Source organism: Calonectris borealis, chromosome Z, assembly GCF_964195595.1.
Source record: "Calonectris borealis chromosome Z, bCalBor7.hap1.2, whole genome shotgun sequence".
Taxonomy (NCBI): Eukaryota; Metazoa; Chordata; class Aves; order Procellariiformes; family Procellariidae; genus Calonectris; species Calonectris borealis.
In genome coordinates this window covers 35,468,924-35,481,340 of record NC_134352.1, presented here as the reverse complement: position 1 = coordinate 35,481,340, position 12,417 = coordinate 35,468,924, and the positions used below count along the sequence as shown (strand labels likewise).

The window sequence follows — 12,417 nt, the reverse complement described above, 5'->3', positions numbered from 1 at the left end:
GATCGGGCTTGAGCGCTTATCTACAAGAAAAACTGGAACTGAAGTGTCTCTGTCTTCTTTCTTCTCCAATTTTCCATGCTTATGTTTTTATGCTGTTGCCCCCCTCACAAAAAGCAGGGTCTTTTCTACTCCTTGTAGGGCTTATCTTGTTTTCTTGTCTTGCCAGCCATTCTTGTAGTGTACCTGTGAGGTTTTCCTGCCTATCTGCAGTCCCTTGTGCTTATACTGTCCTTTGTCTGGCAACTTCTATGACTTTGATGTGTCCTACATTCAGCTACGCCCATCTTTCTTTGTCCTATTAGCAGTCTCCTTGCTCACGTCTTTATGCAAAACTGTGTTTGGCTATGCCATCACAGTATTACACAACACTTACATGCTGTTGCTAGTTACACTGTTCTAACATGCTTATATTGGGGTTTAAGGCAAACTAATATTAATTACATCCCAATTAATATACTTTTAATTTACGTGTGATATGGGCCTCTGCTTTGGCTGCATTACATGACATCTTACTTCACTCAAAAGGTCAACTGCAAATACCAGAAATGCCTTTTTGTCCACAGTACAGTGACTCTCCTTAATGTCATAGTATAATACTGTTAGTTAATATCATTTCAAGGGACCAATGGAAATACTGGACAAGGTATTTGAAAACTCTTGGGCCATGTGACTCCACTGCGGTAAGACTCAGAATACTCATATGAAACTCCTCAGTTACCCACTTGACAGGTGCCCAATTCTAGTTGGTTCTTATACTAGTTCCATTGTTTCATAAGATTCATTGTCTTTCCTAAGTTGAATTCTTATTAAAAAAACTGTTTGAGTTTACTTTATTATTATTTTTTATGATTTTGACAAATGCTATTCAGAGGTATCGACACACTTGTATATATCAATATTCAATTTTAAATAATGATCAAGATGTGCAAATTGAAATCTGTAGATAATATCAGTACAGGAAAAGTAATCAACTTACTGTATTAATTCTTCTTCGGAAGAAAATTATAGCTGTATTATGATCAAGAACATGTTTTTCAAAAATATTTTAAAGTGATTCTTGTAAGAAGTAGTTGACTTCATAGTCCAATAATTAGCATTCTAAACAAATTAGGAAACACTGTGATATTTAGACTACACATTCATCCTTACTTGTTTTTAGAGAATTAAAAGAATACAGAATGGAATGGCTGAAATATATTATGATGAAGATGAATAAATGTCACATGTCATAGGGGTGGACCACGCTTCTGATATTTTCACGTGAATGAAAGTATCCCAAAAAGAGAAAGTATACTGTTAAATGACAGTAGTGTTCAACTAATAATGAATTTATGTGCACTTACAGATGTGAATGAATGTGATTTGAATTCCAACATCTGTATGTTTGGGGAGTGCGAAAACACTAAAGGTTCCTTCATTTGTCACTGTCAGCTAGGATATTCAGTCAAGAAGGGAACCACTGGATGCACAGGTAAAGCCAATTTCCAGCATATAGGGCATGGTGTGCACATATCTTGGTTGGCTTTCAGGTAAAATAAATGCACAAATGTTCACACACAAGTGAGAGAGTGGTATCTGTATATAATAATAAATATAAGCGTAAGCATTTGTCAGCATATATCCAGAGTTTGAGAAGGTACATTTCTTGACCAGTATAAATGATATGAAGGGCCCCTTACATAATTGTAATTTTAAAGGCAAAGCTTTTATCAGTATAGATTGGGGGAGTATCTGTGATACGAAATATAGCTTGGGTGGGCACAGCTGCATTTGTATTAGAAGTATTTTATCAGTACTCATTTGTCATACATACTTGAAGTATGAACTCATCTGTCAACGAAAGCTGCAGGAAATGACCCTGTAGTCAGAGAACATGAAAAAGGAAAAAAAAAAAAAAAGAAAAGAATGAAAAAAAGTGATGATGTAAAAAGCAAAGTGTATGCCATCCTTCAACACATGCTAACAAATTTTAAAGAATCATAGTCAGTCAGTTTCTGTGATAGTTAAGCAGTACCTTGTCTTCTGCAAGCTGGGTCCACTGTGTTCAGGAGGCTAAGGTGTCCTGGTGTTGGCTGGGATAGAGTTAATTTTCTTCCTAGTAGCTGGTATAGTGCTGTGTTTTGGATTTAGTATGAGAATAATGTTGATAACACGCTGATATTTTAGTTGTTGCAAAGCAGTGCTTACACTAAGTCAAGGACTTTTCAGCTTCTCATACTGCCCTGCCAGCGAGGAGGCTGGAGATGCACAAGAAGCTGGGAGGGGACACAGCCAGGACAGCTGACCCAAACTGGCCAAAGGGATATTCCATACCATAAGACATCATGCTGAACAAAAACTGGGGGAGTTGGCCAGGGCAGGGTGCGGCTGCTGCCTGGGGACTGGGTGGGCATTGGTCAGCGGGTGGTGAGCAATTGCATTGTGCATCATTTGTTTTGTATATTCTTTTATCATCATTATTATTATTATTTTCCCTTCTTTTTGTGTCCTATTAAATTGTCTTTATCTCAGCCCACAAGTTTTACCTTTTTCTGATTCTCTCCCCCATTCCACTGCGGGGGAGCGAGCGAACGGCTATGTGGTGTTTAGCTGCCTGCGAGGTTAAACCACGACATAAGTTAATCCAAAATTATTCTTCTGGGAAGGTTGACAGAATTTCTCCTATAATTTGGTCTTTAAGAATTTGTTCTATAATTACTAAAATCTTGGACTAATTTTTATAACTGAAACATGCTTGTGCAAAGGTCTCATCCCATCTTTAGATGTATAAAGATCAGCATATTTAATATGTCTGGAAAACAGCTTTCATTTCAAACTGAAAAGCAGTTGTAGGAAAGCAGACTAATTTTGTCATGTTTACAAACAAAGAACAAAATGAAATACAGCTGTCACTATTTTTTATGAATGTATAATATGAAGTAACTTGCTTGAATTATTCTGTAGTCTTGAACATTTGTTTTTTAAAGGACTACAAACCTGCACAGTGGAAATAAGCGAGGTACATAATTTGTAATATTCCGGTGCTCCTGATGTAAATACTAATAGTTTATTTTGTGCTTGTAGACGTGGATGAGTGCGAAATTGGTGCTCACAACTGTGACATGCATGCCTCATGTGTCAATGTACCAGGAAGTTTTAAATGTAGTTGCAGAGAAGGATGGGTTGGAAATGGCATTAAATGTATTGGTAAGTGTACAGAAAATAAAGCTTTCCTCTTTTTTCTTTTTTTCTTTTTTTTTTATTTAATGAAAGCAAGTAATGGGACTGTGTGATTACTCCATTAGAAGCAAGTATTATTCTTCTATCTGCTGCACTCTGTGGATAGATGGATATGCAAGATTCTTATGTTTCAGGGATTTGGTTTTCTGAGAAAAAAACTGGTTTGTCTCAGAAGCCTGTCTGTGTAACATCTTACTGAATTAACTATGTATTTTACAAAGTTTACATACAACTGCTAGAATGTGCAAAATAAAAAAAATCAGTCAAAAATAAAATGGAATTTGTTTTGTGATTTCCTGCCAGTAAGATACTGTTCCTCTTACTTAATGCCATTTTTTGTAAATGACCTGTAGTATATCTAGTTTATAGGCCCTAACATAAAACAGATCAGACTTGAGGCATGGGAAACTTGATTCTACTTTTGCTGGGCTGCTAGAGTAGCATCGTATCTCCTTGCCTTCATTTTTTAGTTTGGTGTGTAAAAGATTGTAATATTTATCTTTTTTTTCCAGAACATTTTGGGATCTATGGAAGAGGAGCTTCATTTAAGAATTAGGCTTTATTGGTGTAATATGTGAAAGAAAAAGTACCATATTATGGGATTTTACTACAAGCCAGATTTTCTAAGCTTTTTCAGCCATATCTGAGAAAAAGGGGAAGGGCCCTTGGTCTTTATTATTATCATTTAATTAAAAGCGTGTGAGGTTCTACTAAGTAAATAAAAAGTCCCATTTGAAGGAGAAAACTTTAAAAAGTTTTTTCCAGCAGCATCCTCATAGTTAGAATAGCTCCTGGGTATAGAGTGTTCTTCCAGGAGACTACTCTGCAGATGAGTCAGAAAGGACTGTCGGTTACCCCGTAGCACTAGCTAGTGTGATTCATATGTCATGGACCCACATGGCCATTCCCATCAAACATGCCCGTTTGGGGGGGGCATGGGAAAGTCTCTTCTTTTTTCTTTTCTTTTTTCTTTTTTTTTTTTTTTTTTAATCCAGGTTGACATCCAAGTAAATAAGAAAGCTTGCATTAACTTTCATGGGGTTACTTTGTTGTCACATTCTTCTATTACTTGAGAAGACTCTCCAAATGTATGGCAGATTTTCACCTCGCTATATTTCTTTGGTTTATTGGGTTTTTAACTCATTTTCAATTCAAGTTCTATAGCAGGGTATTAACATTCAAGTAACGAGTCAGCTGAATTCCGTCTGTTGCTTGGAAACGTTGTACCCAATCCCATGCATTTTAATCTAAAGGAAGAAATATTAAAATAAAATCACTATAGATTAACCCTGTATCTTCTAATGAGAACTTTGTATGTTTATGGAGACATAAATCATCTTTGCAGTTGCACTTGTTAGCTTGACAGTTAATTGTAAACCAAGTATACTAACTGCTCTGTTACTGCTTGCACTCTTTTGCCCCTGATGTGCAGATCTTGATGAATGCTCCAATGGGACCCACCAGTGCAGCGTGAACGCTCAGTGTGTGAACACCCCAGGGTCATACCGCTGTGCCTGTGCAGAGGGATTCACTGGGGATGGCTTTACTTGTTCTGGTAAGAAGTTTCTGTGAAAGCTGACTTGTCACGGATTGTTTCTGTTGTATGGAAGCTTTGCAAATTAGATCTAAGCCCGAAGTGCAAGATAGTAAATGTAAAAGGGTCTTTCAAGATCAGTTTTCTTCCCATCTGCTGAAAAAATGCTAACAAAGGCAACTGATTGTTCTTTTGATTTGTGTGCCAAATTGGACCCACTAGGCCCATTTGTTGGGTGAAGTTCCTGTCTGCTGCTTCTTCCTCCTCCTCCTCCTTCTCTTCTTCATGCCAATTTTTTTGAATGTGCATGTACTGCTTGCAGCTGCAGGCTTTCTAGTCAAGCACACAAAACACCAGCTCTCTGTTATGGTTCCTGTCTTGTAGGCCAGGTCTGTCTCTGGCAGGGAAGGCATCATCTGTTTTCCCCTCACTGTGTTAGTTGAATGGGATTTAATCATTAACATAGGACTTTTTAAAAAGAAAAACAAATTACAACTGAAAAATACTGCCCATGATCTCTGCATTTAAATCTGTTGGTAAATGCTCACTATTAAGAATGAACATTGTTTAGCATGCAGCAAGTGATTCAAAATAAACTGATGTGTAAAGGATTACATAAAAGTTGAAGATTTTATATTGAACATTAATGGCTGATTGTTGAGTTACTGTGGTTTTTATCACTTACAGAGTGGAGATGCAACAATATCTCTGCTCTTGACTTCTAACGTGTCCTGTAAGTGGTAGCAGATTTGAAGGTTTGAAGGAATGCATCCTAATGATAGTAAAATACCTAGAAACTAGGTGAATGTGAATGTGAATGCATTAATTACTAGCTAACTGGCTAATTTTAAATCAAAATTAATTTACACCTTAACAAACCAATTTTCTGATTAGTATCGTAAGTTTTTTTATTTCAGAATAAGGATCTTCAAATATTATTTGTTTATGTGTTTCAGGTTTGTGGTTAATGAATAAGAACTTTCATACCTATTATTAACACACTATGTTTCAGATCTTCTGTTTTTTAAAAATCAGATGAGATACTAGAGCTTGACTAAGAAAATGTAGCAAGTGTATTGAAAATTTTTTTGGGCAATCGTAAGCATATCTGACAAAATTTTGAGTCCTTATGATGACTGCAATGGTGAATGCCTTCCTTTGTCATTCTGCTCTTTTATACCTCTTAAAAAAAAAAAAAAAGAAGAATACCCAGAGTGTGCAAATGGTACTTGTAATGTTCATACTATGACATCAAAGAATATTTTCTAAAATGCTTATGAAAATAATTTTCTATGTATGATTCACTTACTTAAGAAAATTTGCCTTTTGAATGTGTTTTATGTCAAAGTAACATAACAATATATACCAGGAGACAAAGTTTTGACTTTGTAAGCAAAGTATTCAACTTATTTGTCAAATCTAATAGTACTGAGTCTGAAAACCTTGCATTATTAAAAAAAACTCTTGATCTGTTAATGAAAAACAAGGAATAAGGAATCTTGGCAGGGCAAAAGGAATAATTTTGGAAATGACATTATGTTTGCTTTTCGGCATTCTTTCAATTTACTTCATCTTCAGGTGTAAATGTTTTCTTTTATGTCAACAATACTCACCAGCACTATTATTTTCAACGTCAGGATATTATTATTTGTATTTTGCTAGTGAAACATTTAGTTTCAAAGAAATTTTCTGTCTCCCACAGACGTTGATGAATGTGCAGAAAATATTAATCTGTGTGAAAATGGGCAGTGTTTGAATGTCCCTGGTGCCTACCGTTGCGAGTGTGAGATGGGGTTCACTCCTGCCTCGGACAGCAAGTCGTGCCAAGGTAAGCCACGGGTACTTTAAGTTCATTTTCTGAGTTTGGATTGGCTGCTATAAAGCAAACGACAAATGCTGGAAGGACCTCAGCCTGGAAGCAGAATATTCAGCATATGCTTCACATACGAGTAATTTCTTCAAGCAAGGATTATTTTGCAGTGTGAATTATGTTGAAGGTAGCTTTCATCTTTTTATGACGTTTTCCTTGCCTTTGTCCAAAAATCCCAGAGTAGAGGTTTGGTTCAGTAATTTTGTTTTTTTAATTATTTCTCTTCTTTTTGTCACTAGTGAATAGTGTGTTCATCACTGTTTTATTTAGTGTGTTTACATAGGAGACACAAACTGCATTAGGTGATCTCATTTTAAAACAAATGTTTTCAGGAAAATTGAAGTAGGCAAATCACTCCTATATTTGACAAGTTTGTAATACTCCTTAAAACGCATACTGGAGATTTTTTATCATCACCCTTTCACTATCAGTATTGTACCAGATCATCTGAAGTGCAAAAGGAATTACTATCTTTCTAGTCCAATTCAGCTTCTATTCCCTGTTGTGTTCCTATGTCTTTTTGTTGTTTAATACAAGAGAACTGTTTAGCTGGTGCTCCAAAGCTTTTTAACTTGTTTCATATTTAATGGTGGAAACCTCATAACATCTTAGGAAATAAAAATTCTTGATGAGACATGAAAAACAGATTCCAAAATGTAGTCTCCAGATTTTAGCCCGTAACTTGGCATTCAGGTGTACATGTATGAATCAGACTTCTAGCTGTAAAAAAATTGCAGATGCTTCTCAGAAATTAGCTACGCAGCTGTTTTGGTCAGATCTGTTAACAGTCACCAAGTATTGTCAATTGTCTTTACTGAATTTCTCAGTGCAACTCAGTTAGTCATATTATAGTCTAACATAGTCTAATAATGTTCTAATAAAAATCCCCAAATAGATATCAGCCAATCAATGTTTTGAAAAACAGTATGATTCTAGTTCTTGGGACAGCAGGTCACCAACATTTGGCTTTTCAATTTGTCCACAATGATGCTCTGAAAAATAAATTGAAGAATTTTGGAAAAATGCTCAGTATATTGGTATATTACTGGTATATTATTGGTATAACAGAGATCTGAAAGCATTCTGTAGATTAAATTGTGTTGTTGGAGAACTAAAAGATCTGGGTGCTGAATACTTAAAAGAAGTTATCTTTTTGGGTTTTTTTTTAAAGTTTATATATTAATTTGTCCTATGATAAGGTGACTTCTTGGCTGATTTCTGCAATCAAGGGACAAAATCCAAAGCCTGGATTTAGTACAATAGTTGTAATACAAATAATTCATCCAATTTCTTCAGAAATCCCTTGAAATGTCAGTACATTAGCTTCTCAATGATATAGTCTTTTCCATAACTTTGTAAAGCTTCATCTGAACACAAAGTGATGTTCGTGATCTAATTTGGAGTTCATTCCATGGCTCTACTCCAAGGTACTTAGAAACCGTACTTTAATTTCCAGTTTAAATTTACTCAGGACTGTTGGATATTAGGCATTTATGTTAAATTTCATTTTCCCTTGAAAATTTCTCTCTCTCTCTCCCTCAAAAGTTACCCCTTCTCATATGTTCCTATAAAGAGTCATTATATCACTTCTCAAGCTTTGGCTAAGGCAAGCAAGTCAAGTTCAAAATAGGTATTTCATCACTCTAATCATTTTAATATCCCTTTTTTACACCTCCTTCAATTTTAGTTCATCACTTTGAACAGAGCACTGTACACGGAATTTCAAATGAAGATTTAGCTGTGCATTGTAAAATGGTATTAATGCTTTCCACTTTCCTGTGTCTGCTAAAAATAGCTCACTCGTACATGCTAGAGTTGCGTTAGCCTTTTGCACAGCTGCTTTCTTTTGGCAACTTAAAAGTCTTGATATCAGACAGTGCATGCAGGGGTTTTTTCCCTCTTATTTTACTTATCTTCAACTCAGAAGTCCTTTTTAGTTTGTGTCTAAAACCATAACTTTGCACTCTGTGCTGTTAATATTTAACTCCTTTTCTAGCACTGTACTTGACAAAGTCATCTAATTTTCTGTCAATGTCTTTCAACTTTGTTTCATCTTCAATTTAAAGTCAAAGGCCTTACAGAGGTCCAGGTAGACGACATCGGTAGCCCTTCCCCTGTCCACTGATTTAGTCACTCTATCTTAAAAGATCACTAGGTTAGTCAAGCAGGACTTGCCCTTGGTGAAGCCATGCTGGCTGTCTCGAATCACCTCCCTGTCCTCCATGTGCCTTAGCATAGTTTCCAGGAGGATCTGTTCCATGATCTTCTCAAGCACAGAGGTGAGATTGACTGGTCTGTAGAAATGACTGACACCTTTGTATGGTGTTACACTTCATTCTATTTAATGCACATTTTGAAAAGAACTTACTGGCTTTTTGACTTAGCTTTCATTTTGAGTCCTGAGAAGTCAGTCTGGTATTTTTACCTCCCACTACATAAAACAGGAATAAGTAACAAGCAGCTTAATGGAGAATGCATCACAAATCCCTAGCTGTAGCGTTCTACACAAAACCAAAAGTGATTACTCAGTGTTGCTTTTTAAAATATTTTTTTAAGTTACATGTGTCTTCATTTGCTTTTAATAGTACAACGCATTATTGTAATATTAATATGGTAATGTTATGTACATTTCTGTTCTTAATATATTCCTTCAGATATCGATGAATGCTCCTTCCAGAACATATGTGTATTTGGTACCTGTAATAATCTACCGGGAATGTTTCATTGTATCTGTGATGATGGCTATGAACTGGATCGAACCGGGGGAAACTGTACAGGTATGTCTCTTCTGTTCAGAAATATGTCAAGACTTCTTTTATTTTTTAATTGCATCAAGTTAATTTAAAGATGAGTTCACAAAACATACATTGTATTCCCTTACAACAATCAGAGTGCTTTTTTCCCCACTAAACAAGTGATGTGTAGAATTGCATGCTTTGGAGTTGGTTTAAGAATGGAACAAAAAGAATGGCTTCTTAAATATGCAGCTGTACAAAGGTTATTCCTAAATGGTTGATGAATTATTAGTAGTTCTTCTGTTCAATTTCAGCTAAAATTCACTTGCATTTGAAATTTTCTTGCCTGTTTTGTCTTAAAAAGTAAAATTATTCTTTTCTGTCCAGTGAGCAGATTTATAATTCCTATTTCAGATATTGATGAATGTGCCGATCCCATTAATTGTGTTAATGGTATTTGTGTAAATACTCCTGGAAGATATGAGTGTAATTGCCCTCCAGACTTCCAGCTGAATCCTACTGGAGTGGGCTGTGTGGGTAAGTAAAAGCTACCTGAAGTATTACTTTAGAAATCACAGACCAGGTCACTGTTCTGATGCAAATGAGGGTAGCAAGACAGAAAAAATATAATTCCACATGCTCATGCTGCATATCCTGTTATGTAGTTTTCTATAGATGGAGTTAATTATTTTAACTGATGAATGGTGTTTATAGTTTCTTTAAAATATACCTTTTAAAAATTTGTCAAAACATATATTATCTGCATTTCCATTCTCCTGACAGTCAACAATTCTTATTTAAAAAACTTAATTTTTTAATCCTAGATGTGTCTTGGGACTGATTTATGTATTTAGCTTAAGTCTAAATGAATTAAAACTGGTTGTGGTACCCGTTTGGCTGGAAACAAAGTAAAAGACATGTTTCACTGTAGTTTATGTAATTCTCTCTGGCTTACACAGGCTTAAAGTGAATTTTTATTACATTTCCCCCTTGCTACATGATACAGGACTGTCATGTGATTAGAGTCTAGGGAAGTTTTTTGGGAAGAGGTGGGTTGAGAGAGGGGCTAAGATTCAGCCAAAAAGATTTGTGTGGGATCCTGGGAAAGCCTTCTAACTTTTTTTTTGGAAAACAGCCTTTTTATTTTATTACCTTGGGAAAACTCAAATTCTCCTGAATTGGTGGTTAGAACTCTGTCCATTTTCTAAATGTTTACAGTGATACTGCAGTGTGGTGGCAAATAAAGACATTCTAAGCAAATAATTTCTAAAGAAATGCATATTTCCTTCAGAACAAATTTTATTCCTCATCTTTTCCATGTTTCTCCATTTTCTGCCTATGAATATGCTCTGTTGCTTCTCTGGATGCTAGAAACAAGTCCTGTTTGAGACCTTCAGATGTCCACAGTCTTGACCAATTTATTCTAAAACTTTAAGCCGAGTTTTTTAGAGATGAAGTGAATTTATGTAATCTATTGGAAACCTGTGTTTCTGTCTCCCATAGACTTTTCTGACAATTCCTGCCTTAATAGTTTTCTTCTGCAGTTGCAGTGTAACTTAAGCTTTTAATTTTGCCTCATCTGAAGATTCAGTTGAAGCAATGAAATCCTGCCTTTTTGGCTCCTCTTCTGCAGCTACTAAGATCTGTAACTACTAAGATCCTCATTCTTTCCTACGACCAGATGCTGTGTATGATCAGCCCTGCAAGCCCTGAATTATGACCAAAGAATTTACGTGCTCTCTGAAGAAGCTTATGAGAATGAACTATCCTACTGCTAGCTGACTTTTGTTTTGCTAAAAAATGGCACTCTACTTTGGGACCAGTTGTCCCAATGACATTTTTGGCAGGGGTCCCATGCTTTCTTAGAGAAGCCTCCACAGTGGAAGGGAACCTACTTAAGGGTAAATCTAGCAACTCTACAGTCCCAAATGAAAGAGCAAGCCCTCCCTCTCTGAAGAGAAAATGTTGAATAAGAAAGTGGTAGAAAAACTATTTGGCCCTTCCTTATTTCTCTCCTGAGGAAATACTACTAGAGCTGTCCCTCTCTCTGGTACAAAGACTCTTTTCCTTTCCTTTGTGTAAGAAGCATTTTTAGTTTCTCAACAATTGATTGTACAGAAAAGAGACTGAGCAAACATGGGTGTTTTGGTTGGGTTTTGGATTTTTTTCAAGTTCAATTTCAGACAGTGGCAGAACTGGAATCCACTTATGTGTCTGTGGGAGGAGCTGCTAGCCTTGGGTGTACACTTCCAATCTCTCTACAGCCTGATTCTATAACAAAGTGCAAAAAACACTCAGTGAACATTCAGCTTTTGTTTTTGACAGGTCAAGCAAAGCCTCTGCTTCCCATGAAATACCATCAGAGTAAGATAATAGAAATAAAGCCCTAATCCGTGAATGAAATTACACTTTAGTGCCCCTTTTTTGTAGAAGCCCTTGGGCCACTAAAAACGTATTAGTTATACTATTTTATACGACTATAGGCATTGTTAGGTTTTGGACTTTTCTTCTTTCACCAGCAGTTCTCATTTGTAATATTTCCAGAGGGTTAAATGATTTTGCAGGGGAAGTGGAAATAGAGAGAGTTGCCATTCCAATGCAGCTATACTAGTTCTGGTTCTAGATTTGGTATGCTTTGAGTATGTCTACTGACTTACGCAGTCCAAAGAGGAAAGAACTGAAGTTCAGTTTGCTTGTGATCCTTTATAGTCTCAGGACTGCAATTCCAAATTGCAGCTTCACTTGCAATGATGTTTGTGTCACTGGCACATGGTAAAACATTACCCAGTTTTCACTCTAAGCTTGTAGTCATTTGGAAAAAAACACCCACAGAGACTAGTAGACCTCACCCAGAAGAAGGAAAGTTTCTCGCTTCTGGAATGCACAAGTTGTGCTGAAAAACGTTCCAGAAACTTCTTGTCAAAGGACAGCAGCTTCTGGTTCTCTTCAACAGCATTATCTCTTGCACGCTTGAGCAAAACAGGCGGAGGAATTTAAATTTCAGTTCCTTTCAGAAGAAACAGAAATGTTATCCTTGGCAAAGAGGAACATGGTGCCGT

General features: G+C 36.2%; 1 protein-coding gene across 2 annotated transcripts in view; it reads left to right on the top strand.

Annotated features, from left to right (window-relative positions):
• The window catches only part of FBN2 (fibrillin 2), a 184,239-nt gene that overhangs the window by 132,864 nt on the left and 38,958 nt on the right, over positions 1-12,417 (top strand). For both annotated transcript variants that reach the window (XM_075136377.1, XM_075136376.1), the window contains exons 31-36: positions 1,346-1,471; positions 3,064-3,186; positions 4,652-4,774; positions 6,456-6,581; positions 9,278-9,400; positions 9,773-9,895. In XM_075136377.1, coding sequence (XP_074992478.1) covers positions 1,346-1,471; positions 3,064-3,186; positions 4,652-4,774; positions 6,456-6,581; positions 9,278-9,400; positions 9,773-9,895 — 744 coding nt within the window. The remainder of the gene's footprint in view (positions 1-1,345; positions 1,472-3,063; positions 3,187-4,651; positions 4,775-6,455; positions 6,582-9,277; positions 9,401-9,772; positions 9,896-12,417) is intronic.